The sequence below is a fragment of the Oncorhynchus mykiss genome, chromosome 31 (assembly GCF_013265735.2).
Source record: "Oncorhynchus mykiss isolate Arlee chromosome 31, USDA_OmykA_1.1, whole genome shotgun sequence".
NCBI lineage: Eukaryota > Metazoa > Chordata > Actinopteri > Salmoniformes > Salmonidae > Oncorhynchus > Oncorhynchus mykiss.
In genome coordinates this window covers 16,541,128-16,561,360 of record NC_050571.1, presented here as the reverse complement: position 1 = coordinate 16,561,360, position 20,233 = coordinate 16,541,128, and the positions used below count along the sequence as shown (strand labels likewise).

The window sequence follows — 20,233 nt, the reverse complement described above, 5'->3', positions numbered from 1 at the left end:
GTGTGTGTGTGTGTGTGTGTGTGTGTGTGTGTGTGTGTGTGTGTGTGTGTGTGTGTGTGTGTGTGTGTGTGTGTGTGTGTGTGTTTATTGCTGGCCCATTGTTTAGGTAGCATCATTGCAGATAGGCTGTGATGTACAAAGACCAGATACAGTGAACAGGATTCTTTATTGTGAAGGGTGCAATGTTACATCCACATTACAATGGAAAACAATTTACTTTACTTACAATACCAGTAAAAAGTTTGGACACACCTACACATACAAGGGTTTGTCTTTATTTTTTACTATTTTCTACATTTCTAAGGATCCTGGAACTAAACACCTCCCTCTGCAACTAGATCCTGGACTTCCTGACGGGCCGCCCCCAGGTGGTGAGGGTAGGTAGCAACACATCTGCCACGCTGATCCTCAACACTGGAGCTCCACAGGAGTGTGTGCTCAGTCCCCTCCTGTACTCCCTGTTCACCCACGAATCCAACACCATCATTAAGTTTGCAAACTTAATGATGGTGTTGGAGTCGTGGGTGAACAGGGAGTACAGGAGGGGACTGAGCATGCACCCCTGTGGAGCTCCACTGTTGTGTTGTCTGCAAACTTAATGATGGTGTAGGCCTGATCACCGACAATGACGAGACAGCCTATAGGGAGGTCAGAGACCTGGCTGGGTGGTGCCAGAATAACAACCTATCCCTCAACGTAATTAAGACTAAGGAGATGATTGTGGACTACAGGAAAAGGAGGACAGAGCACGTCCCCATTCTCATCTACGGGGCTGTAGTGGAGCAGGTTGAGAGCTTCAAGTTCCTTGGTGTCCACATCAACAACCAACTAGAATGGTCCAAACACACCAAGACAGTCGTGAAGAGAGCACGACAAAGACTATTCCCCCTCAGGAAACTAAAAAGATTTTGCATGGGTCCTGAGATCCTCAAAAGGTTCTACAGCTGCAACATTGGTTGCATCACTGCCTGGTACGGCAATTGCTCGGCCTCCGACCGCAAGGCACTTCAGAGGGTAGTGCGAAGGGCCCAGTACATCACTGGGGCTAAGCTGCCTATCATCCAGGACCTATACACCAGGCGGTGTCAGAGGAAGGCCCTAAAAATTGTCAAAGACCTCAGCCACCCCAGTCATAGACTGTTCTCTCTACTACTGCATGGCAAGCGGTACCGAAGTGCCAAGTCTAGGACAAAAAGGCTTCTCAACAGTTTTTACCCCCAAGCCATAAGACTCCTGAACAGGTAATCAAATGGCTACCCGGACTGTTTGTATTGTGTGCCTCATCCCAACCCCTCTTTTTACACTGCTGATACTCTCTGTTTATCATATATGCATAGTCACTTTAACTATAGATTCATGTACATACTACCTCAATTGGGCCGACTAACCAGTACTCCCGCACATTGGCTAACCGGGCTATCTGCATTGTGTCCTGCCACCCACCACCCGCCAACCCCTCTTTTACGCTACTGCTACTCTCTGTTCATCGTATATGCATAGTCACTTTAACCATATCTACATGTACATACTACCTCAATAAGCCTGACTAACCGGTGTCTGTATGTAGCCTCACTACCTTTATAGCCTCGCTACTGCATATAGCCTGTCTTTTTACTGTTGTTTTATTTCTTTACTTAACTATTGTTCACCTAACACCTTTGTTGCACTATTGGTTAGAACCTGTAAGTAAGCATTTCACTGTAAGGTCTACTACACATGTTGTATTCGGCACACGTGACAAACAAACTTTGATTTGATTGTAGAATAATAGTGAAGACATCAAAACTATGAAATAACACATGGACTCATGTAGTAACCAAAAAAGTGTTAAACAAGTCCAAATATATTTCAGATGTTATATTCTTCAAAGTAGCCACCCTTTGCCTTGATGACAGCTTTGCACACTCTTGGCATTCTCTCAACCAACTTCACCTGGAATGCTTTTCCAACAGTCTTGAAGGAGTTCCCATATATGCTGAGCACTTGTTGGCTGCTTTTCCTTCACTCTGCGGTCCAACTCATCCCAAACCATCTCAATTGGGTTGAGGTCGGGTGATTGCGGACGCTAGGTCATCTGATGCAGCACTCCATCACTCTCCTTCTTGGTCAAATATCCCTTACACAGCCTGGAGGTGTGCTTGGTCATTGTCCTGTTGAAAAACAAATGATAGTCCCGCTAAGCGCAAACCAGATGGATGGCGTATCGCTGCAGAATGCTGTGGTAGCCATGCTGGTTAAGTGTGCCTTGAATTCTAAATAAATCACAGACAGTGTCACCAGCAAAGCACCCCTACACCATCACACCTCCTCATTCATGCTTCATGGTGGAAACCACACATGCAGAGATCATCCATTCACCTACTCTGCGCCTCACAAAGACATGGTGGTTGGAACCAAAAATCTCAAATTTGGACTCATCAGACCAAAGGACAGATTTCCACCGGTGTAATGTCCAATGCTCATGTTTCTTGGCCCAAGCAAGTCTCTTCTTCTTATTGGTGTCCTTCAGTCGTGGTTTCTTTGCAGCAATTCGACCATGAAGGCCTGATTCACGCAGTCTCCTCTGAACAGTTGATGTTGAAATGTCTCTCCGCCCATAACAACAGCTCCACTGGAACTCTGAGCTATTCCATATGGAGATACTGTTACAGCCAGCGAGCACCAGACACTGGAGCTACACTGCACCTCATCACACAGCCATAAACCCACAATATTCAACAGTAAACCATTTAAGTACTGTCTCACAAGTCTCAAGGAGTCATGTCATGTAGTGTGAGATTAGACTGCCTCCTGTTGGTCAAGGAGAATTACAACACAGAGCTTCAAAATTGATACATACATCATGTTGTTACTTTTTGATCTAGCTTTTTGCTAATTTTCAAAACAGATTGTGTATCACTTATTATGGCAATAAAATCATGGTGATTATCTGAATGATAGAATATGACTAAAAGGCACAGTGATTATCTGAATGAAACAGTATGACTAAAGGGCATGGTGATTATCTGAATGAAAGAATATGACTAAAGGGCATGGTGATTATCTGAATGTAAGAATATGACTAAAGGGCATGGTGATTATCTGAATGATAGAATATGACTAAAGGGCATGGTGATTATCTGAATGAAAGAATATGACTAAAGGGCATGGTGATTATCTGAATGAAAGAGTATGACTAAAGGGCATGGTGATTATCTGAATGAAAGAATATGACTAAAGGGCATGGTGATTATCTGAATGAAAGAGTATGACTAAAGGGCATGGTGATTATCTGAATGAAAGAATATGACTAAAGGGCATGGTGATTATCTGAATGAAACAGTATGACTAAAGGGCATGTTGATTATCTGAATGAAAGAATATGACTAAAGGGCATGGTGATTATCTGAATGAAAGAATATGACTAAAGGGCATGGTGATTATCTGAATGAAAGAATATGACTAAAGGGCATGGTGATTATCTGAATGAAAGAATATGACTAAAGGGCATGGTGATTATCTGAATGATAGAATATGACTAAAGGGCATGGTGATTATCTGAATGAAACAGTATGACTAAAGGGCATGGTGATTATCTGAATGAAAGAGTATGACTAAAGGGCATGGTGATTATCTGAATGTAAGAATATGACTAAAGGGCATGGTGATTATCTGAATGAAACAGTATGACTAAAGGGCGTGGTGATTATCTGAATGATAGAATATGACTAAAGGGCATGGTGATTATCTGAATGAAACAGTATGACTAAAGGGCATGGTGATTATCTGAATGAAAGAGTATGACTAAAGGGCATGGTGATTATCTGAATGATAGAATATGACTAAAGGGCATGGTGATTATCTGAATGAAACAGTATGACTAAAGGGCATGTTGATTATCTGAATGATAGAATATGACTAAAGGGCACAGTGATTATCTGAATGATAGAATATGACTAAAGGGCACAGTGATTATCTGAATGAAACAGTATGACTAAAGGGCATGGTAATTATCTGAATGAAACAGTATGACTAAAGGGCGTGGTGATTATCTGAATGATAGAATATGACTAAAGGGCATGGTGATTATCTGAATGAAAGAATATGACTAAAGGGCATGGTGATTATCTGAATGAAAGAATATGACTAAAGGGCATGGTGATTATCTGAATGAAACAGTATGACTAAAGGTCATGGTGATTATCTGAATGAAAGAATATGACTAAAGGGCATGGTGATTATCTGAATGAAACAGTATGACTAAAGGGCATGGTGATTATCTGAATGATAGAATATGACTAAAGGGCACAGTGATTATCTGAATGATAGAATATGACTAAAGGGCATGGTAATTATCTGAATGAAAGAATATGACTAAAGGGCATGGTGATTATCTGAATGATAGAATATGACTAAAGGGCATGGTGATTATCTGAATGATAGAATATGACTAAAAGGCACAGTGATTATCTGAATGAAAGAGTATGACTAAAGGGCATGTTGATTATCTGAATGATAGAATATGACTAAAGGGCACAGTGATTATCTGAATGATAGAATATGACTAAAGGGCACAGTGATTATCTGAATGAAACAGTATGACTAAAGGGCATGGTAATTATCTGAATGAAACAGTATGACTAAAGGGCGTGGTGATTATCTGAATGATAGAATATGACTAAAGGGCATGGTGATTATCTGAATGAAACAGTATGACTAAAGGGCATGTTGATTATCTGAATGAAAGAATATGACTAAAGGGCATGGTGATTATCTGAATGAAACAGTATGACTAAAGGGCATGGTGATTATCTGAATGATAGAATATGACTAAAGGGCACAGTGATTATCTGAATGAAACAGTATGACTAAAGGGCATGGTGATTATCTGAATGAAACAGTATGACTAAAGGGCATGGTGATTATCTGAATGTAAGAATATGACTAAAGGGCATGGTGATTATCTGAATGTAAGAATATGACTAAAGGGCATGGTGATTATCTGAATGAAACAGTATGACTAAAGGGCATGTTGATTATCTGAATGAAACAGTATGACTAAAGGGCATGATGATTATCTGAATGAAACAGTATGACTAAAGGGCATGGTGATTATCTGAATGTAAGAATATGACTAAAGGGCATGGTGATTATCTGAATGAAACAGTATGACTAAAGGGCATGTTGATTATCTGAATGAAAGAATATGACTAAAGGGCATGGTGATTATCTGAATGAAAGAATATGACTAAAGGGCATGGTGATTATCTGAATGAAACAGTATGACTAAAGGGCGTGGTGATTATCTGAATGATAGAATATGACTAAAGGGCATGGTGATTATCTGAATGTAAGAATATGACTAAAGGGCATGGTGATTATCTGAATGAAACAGTATGACTAAAGGGCATGTTGATTATCTGAATGAAACAGTATGACTAAAGGGCATGATGATTATCTGAATGAAACAGTATGACTAAAGGGCATGGTGATTATCTGAATGTAAGAATATGACTAAAGGGCATGGTGATTATCTGAATGAAACAGTATGACTAAAGGGCATGTTGATTATCTGAATGAAAGAATATGACTAAAGGGCATGGTGATTATCTGAATGAAAGAATATGACTAAAGGGCATGGTGATTATCTGAATGATAGAATATGACTAAAGGGCATGGTGATTATCTGAATGAAAGAATATGACTAAAGGGCATGTTGATTATCTGAATGATAGAATATGACTAAAGGGCATGGTGATTATCTGAATGAAACAGTATGACTAAAGGGCATGGTGATTATCTGAATGAAACAGTATGACTAAAGGGCATGTGGATTATCTGAATGAAACAGTATGACTAAAGGGCATGTTGATTATCTGAATGAAAGAATATGACTAAAGGGCATGGTGATTATCTGAATGAAAGAATATGACTAAAGGGCATGGTGATTATCTGAATGATAGAATATGACTAAAGGGCATGGTGATTATCTGAATGAAAGAATATGACTAAAGGGCATGTTGATTATCTGAATGATAGAATATGACTAAAGGGTATGGTGATTATCTGAATGAAACAGTATGACTAAAGGGCATTGTGATTATCTGAATGAAACAGTATGACTAAAGGGCATGTGGATTATCTGAATGAAAGAATATGACTAAAGGGCATGTTGATTATCTGAATGTAAGAGTATGACTAAAGGGCATGGTGATTATCTGAATGATAGAATATGACTAAAGGGCATGGTGATTATCTGAATGAAACAGTATGACTAAAGGGCATGGTGATTATCTGAATGTAAGAGTATGACTAAAGGGCATGGTGATTATCTGAATGATAGAATATGACTAAAGGGCATGGTGATTATCTGAATGAAACAGTATGACTAAAGGGCATGGTGATTATCTGAATGAAACAGTATGACTAAAGGGCATGGTGATTATCTGAATGAAAGAATATGACTAAAGGGTATGGTGATTATCTGAATGATAGAATATGACTAAAAGGCACAGTGATTATCTGAATGAAACAGTATGACTAAAGGGCATGGTGATTATCTGAATGAAAGAGTATGACTAAAGGGCATGGTGATTATCTGAATGAAAGAGTATGACTAAAGGGCATGGTGATTATCTGAATGAAAGAATATGACTAAAGGGCATGTTGATTATCTGAATGATAGAATATTACTAAAGGGCATGGTGATTATCTGAATGAAACAGTATGACTAAAGGGCATGGTGATTATCTGAATGATAGAATATGACTAAAGGGCATGGTGATTATCTGAATGATAGAATATGACTAAAAGGCACAGTGATTATCTGAATGAAACAGTATGACTAAAGGGCATGGTGATTATCTGAATGAAAGAGTATGACTAAAGGACATGGTGATTATCTGAATGATAGAATATGACTAAAGGGCATGGTGATTATCTGATTGTAAGAATATGACTAAAGGGCATGGTGATTATCTGATTGTAAGAATATGACTAAAGGGCATGGTGATTATCTGAATGATAGAATATGACTAAAGGGCATGGTGATTATCTGAATGAAAGAGTATGACTAAAGGGCATGGTGATTATCTGAATGATAGAATATGACTAAAGGGCATGGTGATTATCTGAATGATAGAATATGACTAAAGGGCATGGTGATTATCTGAATGATAGAATATGACTAAAGGGCATGGTGATTATCTGAATGATAGAATATGACTAAAGGGCATGGTGATTATCTGAATGTAAGAATATGACTAAAGGGCATGGTGATTATCTGAATGATAGAATATGACTAAAGGGCATGGTGATTATCTGAATGATAGAATATGACTAAAGGGCATGGTGATTGTGCCCGCCAGTGCAATGTTCTCAAAGGGTTGGTATCAATCAGCACATAGGTAGTCTGGGAGTCCTGCAAAGGGGATTCAGTTATTCAACTTCAATCAATTAAATACTTTTTTTATGCATTCATGAATGAATTTCAATTACATTTATTGAATTGAGAGGATTTCAAACAGTATTGAACTTACTATGATAAACATAGTATACATCCTAGACCTTCTCTAGTTCCAAAATATTAGGCCTTCTCTTTTTTGCTGTCCTTCCCAGAATCTCTCTAGACTTTGACTCACTGATCTTTACCCCCCACCCTTCCAGCTTTGCAAAACTAAAACAATTTAAAAAAAAGAGTGACTTTGGACCCTCACTGCCTCCTCCAACGTTGTTCACCTTTCTGTCTTACATGTTGCTCTCTTTCTATATTTTTGCATTCATTTGAGTTTCTTTGTCTGATCAGTGAATTCACATATCACAAAATATAATCGTGTAATCATTTAGAATTACAAGTACTTAATACGTTAAATCAAGTACGGAAACAAGTTTGGAAATTAGCCGACTTTCTCTGTGCCTGTCAGTTACAATAAGAGAAAACCACAAGATGAAAGGCTACCAGTGTTCTAAATAAAACTGACTATGGATGGAATGATCTATTGCACTTCACTAAATTTCTTAATCTCATAATGTAGACAGGTTGATTTAAACATAAGAATTTGAAAACAAACTGAACCTACTCACCCTCAGGAACGGAAGTTCAGTAAAGGACTGGTCAAGGAAGTGAGTGAGGGCTGCTTAAGGCTGTGAGAGGGAGAGATAAATGAATAATTAATTATATGTACAGTAAATATGTAACAGGCCCTGCCCATAAACTCTGCATCCTGTTTGAATACCTACAGGTATACAGTCATACAGTAAAACCTTAGCAAACACACAAAGCCTACACACATGGGCGCGCACACACACACACACACACACACACACACACACACACACACACACACACACCCTAAACCCAAATAGTATCAGTAAAAGCATGCTCAGGAATCAGATATAACTTTTTATATAATACAGGGGGCAAACAAAAGTGGAGATTACACATAATGAAACTATAATGTGTGTGTATAAATCACAGTGTTCAGAAAATGTTAGAAAGACTCTGTTAGTGTAGTGTTACCTGGACACCCCATTCACATCGCTCCAGCCAACTGTTTCTTCTCCGTGATCGATAGAGCAGCAGCAATTAAATTCAGGGTGACGTCAGGGAAGGTGTAAGGTCCACTAGATAGGGATGTGTAAGGTCCACTAGATAGGGAGGTGTAAGGTCCACTAGATAGGGAGGTGTAAGGTCCACTAGATAGGGAGGTATAAGGTCCACTAGACAGGGATGTGTAAGATCCACTAGACAGGGAAGGCTTACGGTCCACTAGATAGGGAGGTGTAAGGTCCACTAGACAGGGATGTGTAAGGTCCACTAGATAGGGAGGTGTAAGGTCCACTAGACAGGGATGTGTATGGTTCACTAGACAGGGATGTGTATGGTTCACTAGACAGGGATGTGTATGGTTCACTAGACAGGGATGTGTAAGGTCCACTAGACAGGGATGTGTAAGGTCCACTAGACAGGGATGTGTAAGGTCCACTAGACAGGGAAGGCTTAGGTCCACTAGATAGGGAGGTGTAATGTCCACTAGATAGGGATGTGTAAGGTCCACTAGATAGGGATGTGTAAGGTCCACTAGATAGGGATGTGTAAGGTCCACTAGACAGGGAAGGCTTAAGGTCCACCAGATAGGGAAGGCGTGAGGTCCACTAGACAGGGTAGGCGTGAGGTCCACTAGATGGCAGCAATGAGCTATGAATGAGAATGTTTGGAAAATGTGGTCATTTTCCTTTATCCTATCGGGCCTCCGTACTTGCATGTGGACTGTACGGTCAGAAAGCGGTGTTGTGGGTTGACTGATTCTGAATGTGAGTTGCTAACGTTAGCTAATGTTGCACAAACAAATAATGCTATTTAGTAGAATAACGTTTATGAAATGGTTGAGCGCCATCATTTTCACAAGTGCAATGTAATAGTCACCCTAGATATATTTTACAGGCCATCATCAATTTACTCTGGAAACAGTGTTCTTGTTACAAGCTAGCAGGAGAGTCTAACTGAAATTAGCCATCTCATTCCTCCATCATACTAGCTACCGTCAGTTTACAGCTAGTTAGCCCGCTAGCCAGCTATATGTGAACACAGATAATACGGCAAAGTTACTGGACAAATCTTATTTGGTTTATGAATGATTTTCATGTGATGGTCTGTAGATACTAAAATGTTTCCTGCGGGACGTTGCCTAAGTGATGCTGCTTCGTTAACTTCATAGCCAGTTCAGTCCAGACAAGTACGTTAGCTAACTTAACGTTACACAACTTGCGAGCCAGCACATTCTGGATCTATGTAACAGCCCATCTAACTAACCTAGTTATACAGGTAGCATGTAAGTGGTTAAACCTGAATCTCAATCATATAGACATAACGATACATGTTTGTGGCCCTTGGATCTACTTCACGTGCCCAGCTACTTGCTTACAGTATCAGACTACAAAGTGAAACTCTTCTTCACTTTCATATTCTCAGCAAGATGGCAGAACAAACAACATTGGACAGCCTGCTGGAAATGGGCTTTGACAGAAACAGGGCGTAAGTAGCTAACTGAATTAATGTGGCTATTCTTCTACAAACTAAAGATCATGATAAGATGATGTGATCAACTCTAATCCTGTCCATATTTCTTCTGCTTGCAGGGAAAAGGCTGTGGCACACACAGGAAACCAGGGCATAGAGCGGGCCATGGACTGGTAAGTCAACTGATAGGGGCATTGGTGAGCTAGTCTCTGAGCATTTTTCATCCTCAGTTAAGTTATTCACATTGGATAACTGATTCATGATGTCTCTTCTATCATGCTTCTTCCACAGGTTGATGGAACATGAGGGTGACCCAGACATTGATGAGCCCTATGTACCTCCTGTGGGGAACGTGCTTGGAGGAAGTGACCCACAACTGCCCAGTCCAGCAGCCCAGCCCACAGCAGAGGGAGCAGACCCTGGTAAGTGGTCAGTTGTCGTGACAGCATTTTGTATTATGGTTACTTATATTGTTATGATCGAGTTATAACTATCGCTTCCCATTACATAGGTTAACATGGTTGTTGGTTTACATTGTCTTCTTGTCCCTCACCTCTTATATGTTAACTCTAACTTTTAGCTACAGATGGGGGTGACCAGATGATCCATGACGGGGATACTAAACAACCAATGACAGAGGAGGAGAAACGTGAGCAGATAAAGAGGTTAGATAATTAACCTCTACCTCTGTTTACACACTTATCTTATTCTGTCAGAAACTGGGGTTTGGTCAAAAGGTGTTACTCAATGAGATCAGCAAAAGGGTAGGCCTTCTGTTGGAAATACAAAGAGACGGCATACAATGAAACCTGTGTGTGTCTGCCTGCGTGTGTGTGAAACAGGCTAGAGGATCTGATGCGGGTGAAGCAGGAGGAGCGGAGAGAGAGGGAGCGAGCAGAAGAGGTGGACAGAGAGAAGCAGAGGAGGAGGCAGGGGCAGGAGCTGCTGCAGGTCAAACAGAAACTGCAGGAGGATGAGATGAAGAAAATGGTCGACCTGCGCCAGAGAGAGAAGAACGACGACAAAATGGCCAAGTAAGCCATGAAGTCAATGGGCTTGTTAGTCATTTCAGTCAGCATTGCAGGTGACTGCCAATTATCTGACCTACAAAATACTTATTATATTATTTGTAGATCATTTAGTCAGTCACAATTTACCCACAATACATCACGGATGGATTTGATGCTCTCGACATGGCCAGTGGCTGTTGTCTCAAAGCACATTGGAGGAGAGGATCCAAGGTTCCTCCCTCGAACCTCTTCCAATGAGCTTTGAGAGGAATTTAGGAAACAAAAATAGCTAGTAATGTTTTCAGACACAGCCAATAGTTGCTTCTTCTAAATGGCTTCGTGCAAATTAGGTCTATTCCCACTCCACAACTCTTCCCTTGCTCCCGAGTGGCGCAGCGGTCTAAGGCACTGCATCTCAGTGCAAGAGGCATCACTACAGTCCCTGGTATGAATCCAGGCTGTATCACATCCGGCCGTGTTTGGGAGTCCCATGGGGCGGCGCACAATTGGCCCAGCATCATCCAGGTTTGGCCGGGTTAGGCCGTCATTGTAAATAAGAATTTGTTCTTAATTGACTTGCCTAGTTAAATATATATATATTTTTTTTAATCAAATGACTGCTCTCTCTCTCTCAGGCAGCGGGTGCGAGACAAGATAGCACGTGACAGAGAGGAGAGAGCACTTAAGGTACTGACTGCACCTACAGCATCTAACTCGTATGCTGAACTGTTGCTAAATAACGTCTCCATGTCTTTCATAGAAAGAGTTGAACGCACTAACCCCTTCTACGCCTCTCTTCTCCAGTTTGGAGGTGGTTCTTCTAGTAGAGCTGTAACCTCCCCTTCAGCAGAGGGCCCTCCCTCCTCTCCGCCCAGTCAGGGCCCGCCTCCCGCCAAGAAGGACTATAACGAGTGTAGAATCCAGGTAAGGGGCCATGGATGTCTATGGCTTAGTTCTCATTCTGTTCATACTCACAACGGATGTACAACGCATTTGACACAACAGTTGTAATACAACAGATCTTTTTTATGAGTTTGTTTGCACAATAATCTTTAGACAACCGTTGTTTGGTGTCTCAACAGTCAATAAAGTTGATTAATTCATCCTCCTGTCCGCAGGTGCGTATGCTTGACGGCTCGGCACTGACCTCCGTGTTCAAGGCCCAGGAGCCGCTGGCTGCCGTGCGTGTCTACATCCAGATGAATGGCGACGCCCCCGAGGGCCAGGACTTCACGCTGCTGTCCCCGTACCCACGCCGCGTTTACACAGAACTGGACATGGAGAAACCTCTACAGGAGTTGGGTGAGCAGACAGGACGATGCCCCTCTTACTGGGCTTGTACAGTTACAATAGTCCAAAGTGACTTCCTCTCCTTCATCCGCACTAATCTGAAAGGACTGGAGAGGTCAAAACCAGCCAAAGACATATCGCTTTCTTCTATGCTGTGTTGCAGTTATAGATGAATCTAATATGAGATTGAAGGTGTGTTCTAGTTTGTGTAGCGACCAATAACATTTGATACGGTCTTAAATGTTTTGTGTCATTGTTCAGGTTTGGTGCCTTCAGCTGTGCTGGTCGTTGCAAAGAAATAAGGACCTGAAGTAATAAAATGCTTTATGAGCCAACATCATTTATCATCCCCAACAGGACAGAGACCAGGATGTCAACTATGGATTAATTCTCCTTCAACAAACACTTTGAACTTTAATCTGAATCTTTAATGGCAACACAAAATGGATGACTGGATTGATTATCATGGGGCCTAAAGTTAGACCTGGCTCGTTGGCACTGTAAATTGTAGTTTTTCAAAGTTAAATCATTTTACAGTGGTGTTATTGCAAACTCACTCAAACTTGAATAAACTTACTTGGAGAGTAATGTGGTGGACTGAACATACTTTCCACAGCGAATGCAACAACTCAAAATGTACAGGAATAATCTTATTTTTTATGAAGCTGCACAATCCAGGGCTCCAAATCAGTTTAACAGATACTTAATCTACATACATCGAATTCACATTAAGATGCACTGAAATGGTTTATTGAGCAATGTTAAAAGTGAAGATTAAAAAGTTACATTTTCAAAAACAGTGATAAAGGCAAAAGTTTGGTTTAAGTGGATTTTGACAAACATTTAACAGTTTCCTACTCCTAAAATTTTACCAAACATGACCAATGCTGTTAGTTTTGGAAATGTCCATTAGGTACAGCACAGCGTACATCCACTTATTACGCCTTGCTTGACCAGAGGCACTGGTACCTGCATACAACAACATGGCTTCCCTATCTTCTGTCTGGAGGACTCAACTGGGCAGAAACTTCAATGGCGATCCTCAAGCTTTGAATGAGGGACAATAGATTGATCTTAACCTGCTCGTATATGAAAGAGCTCCGACTTCATACTATAAAACACCATTATGTACATTAGAAAAAAAGACTAGCCTATACTTCTGGAATGATGCAAGACTTTAAATAATACAGGACCTGTGGAGAGGGGTTTTGCTTAAATTGAAAGGGGCTGCATGTAGAAGAGAATACAAAAATAGTTTATCGTTAAAACAATGTACAAGAGCACATTTTCAAAGACCAAACGAGTAGTAGATGTAACACCCCTGTTCCTGATATTAGTTAAATCCCTAATGGCAACCTATTCCCTACAAAGTGCACTACTTTTGACCTGGACCCTGGTCAAAGACAGTGCACTACATAGGAAATAAGGTGCCATTTGGACTCATCCGTGGAATTTAAAGTGAGGTGGTGGTGAGTTCACTGAACAATGGTGTCACAGCATTTCTCTTCCCCCTTAGCTGGGAGGGTAGTAACCCTGATTGTAGTTCCAGGGTTGCTGGTAGCCTCCGTATCCCCCGTACTGTGGTTGCTGAAAGAGAAAAAAACATTAATCAACACTTGAGTGCAGGGGTATTCAAATCTTACCCTATGAGGTTACCCTATCCCTGTCGTACCTGATACCAGCTTCCATAGCCTGCGTAGCCTGCGTGAGCCGCACTCATGTCCCCACCCATCATGGGTGGAGGTGGTGTCGTCATGGGAACATGGGGCATTGTGGGAGGGGCCGGTGGTGGAGCGGGCACAGCGGAGCCGTCTTCTCCTTTACTCATCTTCTCTGGGTCCTCGCTGTCTCTGCAGATCAATCAATACAACAACTGCGTCAATAACCAATCCATGAAGTTTATACATTTGCTTCTCCATGGTTGACTGTCAAATCTCAGTATTGAGTCACTACATCACACTATTTTATTGGTAATGATATTGACAGATGTGCTATAATCTCACCCGTTCTCAGCCCTTCTCTTCTTGTTGCCAAGCTCTTTCAGCAGCTTCTGATGCTCCTCATAGACTGTTAGCACACTGCAGGCCAGAGGACAGCAACAGTAACATTTAAAACATGGTAAAGTGATGCTCTTCATAGACTGTTAGCACACTGCAGTCCAGAGGACAGTAACATTTAAAACATGGTAAAGTGATGCTCTTCATAGACTGTTAGCACACTGCAGTCCAGAGGACAGTAACATTTAAAACATGGTAAAGTGATGCTCTTCATAGACTGTTAGCACACTGCAGTCCAGAGGACAGCAACATTTAAAACATGGTAAAGTGATGCTCTTCATAGACTGTTAGCACACTGCAGTCCAGAGGACAGCAACAGTAACATTTAAAACATGGTAAAGTGATGCTCTTCATAGACTGTTAGCACACTGCAGTCCAGAGGACAGCAACAGTAACATTTAAAACATGGTAAAGTGATGCTCTTCATAGACTTAGCACACTGCAGTCCAGAGGACAGCAACAGTAACATTTAAAACATGGTAAAGTGATGCTCTTCATAGACTGTTAGCACACTGCAGGCCAGAGGACAGCAACAGTAACATTTAAAACATGGTAAAGTGATGCTCTTCATAGACTGTTAGCACACTACAGGCCAGAGGACAGCAACAGTAACATTTAAAACATGGTATGCTCTTCATAGACTGTTAGCACACTGCAGGCCAGAGGACAGCAACAGTAACATTTAAAACATGGTAAATTGCATTTCTCCCAGTTTCATTCATTCAATAAAATGCCTTGACATGTTCATTTTTCTCTGGGTTCCTGATTGTATCTAAAAACAACAAACAATCCTGTGACCCCTGACCTTTGCACAGAAGTCCCATAGTCCTCAGCGTACTGTAGGCCCCTCTGGGAAAAGAGGATCTTGGTCCGTGGGGAGAGGGGTGCGGCCAGCGCCCGAGTCACACACTGCTGCACCCCCTCGGGTGACCCTCTGGGGTCACCAGACACCTCCAGCTCCAGCAGGTTCAGGTGCAGTTTACCGTTATCCTGGGAAAGGGAGAGAGAATAGGTGGAGAGTAAGGGAGGAAAGAGAGGGACAGAGAGTTATAGCCTACTGCTTGGTCAAGAGATCATCAAGAAAGGGAGATCTGGCATCAAACCATAAGTGATATCTTCTCTGAGGTTTAGGTTAAGGCTTCATGTAAAAGTTAGAGCAAGTGATCCTCTTCCCCTCTGTACTAAAAGCTTCCAGCTGTTATTCCCTCAATTCCCCCCTTCTCTCACCGGGCTAATCTCCAGCGCCTCCTGCAGGACACCCCGGGCCTTGCTGGGGTTCTTGCAAAGCTTCAGCAACAGCCGGGCTAGTTTGATGGAGTAGAATGCATGGAGGTGAGGAGTCTCTTTGGCTTGGTCCACCGCGTCCCTGAGCAGAGCTTCTGATTCATCTAGCCGGCCCGCCCGTCTCTCTAGCCCCGCCCTGCGCAGCCGGACCATGGCCAATCCTGGGATAGAGGTTTCCAGAGATTCTAGAACACGCCGTGCCTCTGTTAGATCACCTGGGAGGAGGACGGGAGGAGGGTGTGAGTGAGCTACAACACTGGGTAATGATATCCTGTGTTTCATGTCTCTTCCTCTCTCACCATGCCTCTCCTCAAAAGTGGCCCACTGCAGGTGCATGGTGTGTTTGTGTGCCAGGTGGATCTCACAGGCTCGCCTGAACACTCCCCGTGCCTCGTACAGACTCTGAGGTTCCAGGTACTGAACATACTGAGAAATATGCATAAAGCATATATTAGTTACACTGACATACAAACATGTTACTGACACGCGCACCCACACACACACCCCTGCAGCCCCTCCTTACCTTGGTCCAGAACTCCTCGTAGAGCGCGCAGGCAATCAGACAGCGCTCAAACAGGATCCGTACCCTCCGGTCACCCCCAGCAATGATCCCACTGCTCTTTGACCCCTCTTTTTGCTCCTCTTCCTGGCCCTCCATGGAGTCTGGTTCGGTCTCCACCTCCTTTTCACCCCCCCCTCCCAGCTGGGTGAGCTCCCAGTCCAGGTAGGAGTGCCAGGCTTTCAGCTGGGTCCGGTCCAGAGGCTTCACGTGGAAATAAGGACGCTTGATCTGGAATGGAGGGAGGAATGGGAACAGAAGAGAAGGTAAGTCAATGTTTCCAACCAATGAAAGTATCACACTTCAATCGTAACTTCGGAGTTGCACATTGAAGGGATGTGTGTGTGTGTCTGTCTGTCCGGGGTAACTCACAGCTTCCTCAAAGTTCCACCTCTTCCTGACTTCTCCCTCAAGGTCCTGGTACACCTTCTCCCTGCGAGCCAATAGGAGTTCTCGCATCTTCGGAATCACCTCTTCCTGATTGGGTGAACCATAACATGACAGTTATAATGACAGACTTTTAAATTTGTTTAACAGAGTTAGATCCTACACCGTAACCTCACTCCACAACTTGAAATGTCTCCACTATCTGCTATTTTGGCTGCATCTGACATTCATGTTAAATCTTCTCCAACACTAGCAGGGATTTGTCATTTGTAAACCACCTCTGTAGGTTCCTTCTCTTCCCCAGGCGGTAACTCATCTTCCCCCTCAGCCAACTCAGCCTTCTCAGTCTTGTGTATCTGTTTAGATTCCTCAAGCAACCCCTCATACTCCACTGCTGAGAGGACGTCCTTGGGCGCATGAGCATTAAGATGAGTCTTGAATCTGTGAGAGAGGAGGTATGGAGAGATTGGATAAGATTCACCAGGTCAGCAAATAAGAGGTCCGCATTAAGAAGTGAGCATGATTATCATACAATTATCAAAATCTAGAATTTAATAAAATGTTAACATTTCATAATTTTGACTGATTTGAAGCTCTACTATTTCTCTTAGTAGAGAAAATGTACTGTTTGTGACTGTGTACAGTCTCACTTCTCATAGTGGCTGCTGTACAGCTGAGTGGGGACTCTGAGGATTCTGTCGTAGACTCCAGTGGCAGCCTTCATGTCTCCCTGCTCCTTCTCCCACTCGATGTACAGCTCCCACAGACGGTCAGAGTGGAAGTCTAGTCCTGCCGCTGCCACCGCCTCTTCAAATGCACTGGGGAGAAGAGACAAGAATCAATCAGATTGATATAAAACATAGTTTAGGCTGTTAAAACATTACGTTGAACAATAAGTACTGTATGGAAAAAGGTGGTGTTCTGGCTAGAGTTGAATGTAAAGCTAGCAAAAGAAGTAAACAAATGTGTATAAGTGTGACACTGAGTTTAAGAGTGTATACCTGCGAATGCACTGAGAGGACTCTGGCAGGTTCATGTTCAGCGTGCCCAGTAGCAGGTTAATGTAGTGGATCCACAGATCTACGCTCAGAGGGATGGCCTTCAGACCCTGAACACACACCTGGAACAACACAAAAACATTATGAAGCAATCATCTCACTTACATAATTTCCTAGTGCCAAAGACTTTCAAAGAATGTAGCACTGCGGTATGTGCCCTTTGTTAAGTCAATGGCTATTAAACATAGCAGATGCTACAGACCATAGCAGATGCTACAGACCATAGCAGATGCTGGTTATTAAATGACTAATTGACCGACATCAGTTAAATTACTGGAATTCCATTTAGTGTGTGTGTGTATATATATATATATATATATATATATATATATATATATATATATATATATATATATATATATATATATACACACATAGAGGAGAGAGAGGAAAGTATAGCTTATCTACTTTGAAAAACAAGTAAAATAATTGTCAGACAGCATACTTAGGCAGGCTAGTTATATAGGATGACTACTGACAGTTCAGTATGGGGAGCACAGAGATTAGTCAAATGTTTTATTTAACTAGGCAAGTCAGTTATTAAGAACAAATTCTTATTTACAATTACGGCCTACCCCGGCATAATCCGAACCCGGAAGACGCTGGGCCAATTGTGCGCCGCCCTATGGGACTCCCAATCATGGCCGGTTGTGATTGGGAGTCCCATAGTAATTTCCTTTTTTTCTATATGGACCTGACAGAGACAATGAATATTTACAATGTTTTGGCAATTGAATGTTTGCTATTTTTGGCTTTCAAATTTCCATTAAATAGGTATTTCATAATGCATTTAATGTTTAAAAAAATTATTGAAAGAGAAATCGAAAACAGCGATTGTTTTTTAAATAATCTAACCAAAACATCTAAAAAAAAAAATCACGAATCGCTTAGCACTACAAGACACACATCCGTGTCACTTTTACCAAACACTCTTCTTCATCATACCTCCTGAGCTTTGTTGGTGTAGCCTGCACGTCGCTCCAAGTCGGCAAACTTCTTCCAATATCCGTAGCACAGGGGGTAACGCGCCAGAAAGGCAACCAGCGCTCGACGTGATGCTGTCATGTGACTCTGGGGAACATTAGAAATCTGGGTTAGCTGCAAATTCACTAAGTAACAATGAGTTTAGTTGTCATCATTATTGATGTGAAGTGTTGGTTTCAACTTCAACACTGCATTCCTTAACAACAGTGGTACGGTTAGCTACGCATTAATTATTCATGCAGAAGATCTTTGGTTATGTCAAAATGCCAATAGGAATCTTGTCTGTCCCCTCAGCTCTTCTCACCTCTTGCTCACTGTACTGCAGCAGGTCAGTCCAGCTAGAAAAATCCTGTGGATTGTCATGGGCCAGCTTCCAGAGTCGGTCAAAGTCCGCCGGCAACTCTCCGTCCTCTTCCTCCTCATTCTCCACCAGAGGCATGTTGTATGCTGTCGCAGCTGCTGCTTCTGAAGCCTCTTCTCCACCATTTCCCTCTGATACCTCTTCCATCTCTGTTGGATGTTGGACAGCCTCCGTGGCTTCCGGAGCTTTCAAATTAGAAATTGAGAAAGTTACACAGGGAAGAAAACTGTTTTATCTATAACACAAAGAAATGGCTGGCCTGCTCGATAATACATAAGCAGATGTCATTTACAGACTATATGTAAATTAATGCCATTATAAAAGGAAATTTCAGTCACTGATGGTGTTTTTCGCCATTCATTCATTAGGATTTCAACATACTACACAGAGATCATGACGTCGGCAATGTCAACAAACGGCATAAACTTCCGAAATTCTGCAGGGGAACAGCGATTTATGTCTGCTTCTACAGTCGTTAGATCAGATTAACATACCATAACAAAATACTCGGGCTAACAAGTACTAGCTAGTTGATTTACTCTGGTACTAGCTAGGGGAAAGACAATTTCTGTTTCGCCAGTTTGCGCACCAGAAATTAATGTTAGCCATGTCGGCTAGTTAGAAAGCTAGCCATCGTTTCACATGCGTCCTTGCGACTGCTAGCTGACCTGTGAAGTTACAAACGACTATTCATATGATCTCTACGTCACTATCGAATAGCTTCATCAATATATTTGTATTATTTTATGTTTTTACAACCCGAAGGACCCTCCATTAGCCCGTTGCTGCTCAGGTCTTCTAAATCCGAGCCTTCGGCCGCCATGTTTGAAAATGACAGAATAACGTCACTCCTATGCGACAAGTACCTTCTGCAAGAGGTAGTCACTAGTTACCACAGCCACAAAGTCATAACCCCACCCATTTCTAACCCAAACCCTATTTATATTCTTTAAAATTTTGATTTTAACCCTAACCTTAACCACTAACCGTAACTTTACATTTAGACTGAAGATATGTTTGTTTTCATGAACGTTGACGATATAGCCCATTTAGACTTTGTGGCTGTGGTAACATTGGTCCGTGCTATCCGGGGTCCTTGGGACGGCCATACTCCCCATTACTCCATTGAAGTTGACATTTAAAATGGGTTAAGGTTAGAGTCGGTGTTACATTTGCGGCACAAACCGTGCAGTATGAATATAGGCTAAAACTGCTTATTCAATAGAAATCCCCGATCACACTTGTA

The 20,233-nt window shown here is 41.9% G+C and overlaps 2 protein-coding genes across 3 annotated transcripts; one reads left to right on the top strand and one right to left on the bottom strand.

Moving 5' to 3' along the window:
* Positions 1-9,184: 9,184 nt before the first annotated feature.
* Positions 9,185-12,881, top strand: LOC110504669 (UBX domain-containing protein 1). The gene is made up of 10 exons (XM_021583440.2): positions 9,185-9,291; positions 9,950-10,012; positions 10,117-10,170; positions 10,289-10,419; positions 10,578-10,662; positions 10,840-11,031; positions 11,643-11,694; positions 11,812-11,931; positions 12,126-12,309; positions 12,559-12,881. The coding sequence occupies exons 2-10, from the start codon at positions 9,954-9,956 to the stop codon at positions 12,597-12,599; spliced, it is 918 nt and encodes a 305-aa protein (XP_021439115.1). The 5' UTR covers positions 9,185-9,291; positions 9,950-9,953; the 3' UTR covers positions 12,600-12,881.
* A 150-nt stretch (positions 12,882-13,031) lies between these two features.
* On the bottom strand, positions 13,032-19,876 carry LOC110504661 (pre-mRNA-processing factor 39). 2 transcript variants are annotated; one of them, XM_021583428.2, is made up of 14 exons: positions 19,747-19,876; positions 18,931-19,172; positions 18,588-18,713; positions 17,586-17,704; positions 17,235-17,402; positions 16,863-17,025; positions 16,570-16,674; positions 16,162-16,428; positions 15,938-16,064; positions 15,582-15,853; positions 15,160-15,344; positions 14,301-14,375; positions 13,970-14,147; positions 13,032-13,884 (listed from the first exon to the last, which is right to left on the bottom strand). In XM_021583428.2, exons 1-14 carry the CDS (start codon positions 19,808-19,810, stop codon positions 13,810-13,812), a joined length of 2,166 nt encoding a protein of 721 aa, XP_021439103.1. In that variant the 5' UTR covers positions 19,811-19,876; the 3' UTR covers positions 13,032-13,809. The 2 variants fall into 2 exon arrangements, with proteins under 2 accessions (XP_021439103.1, XP_021439104.2); XM_021583429.2 differs by lacking the exons at positions 13,032-13,884; positions 13,970-14,147; positions 14,301-14,375 and adding an exon at positions 14,955-15,006.
* Positions 19,877-20,233: the final 357 nt, after the last annotated feature.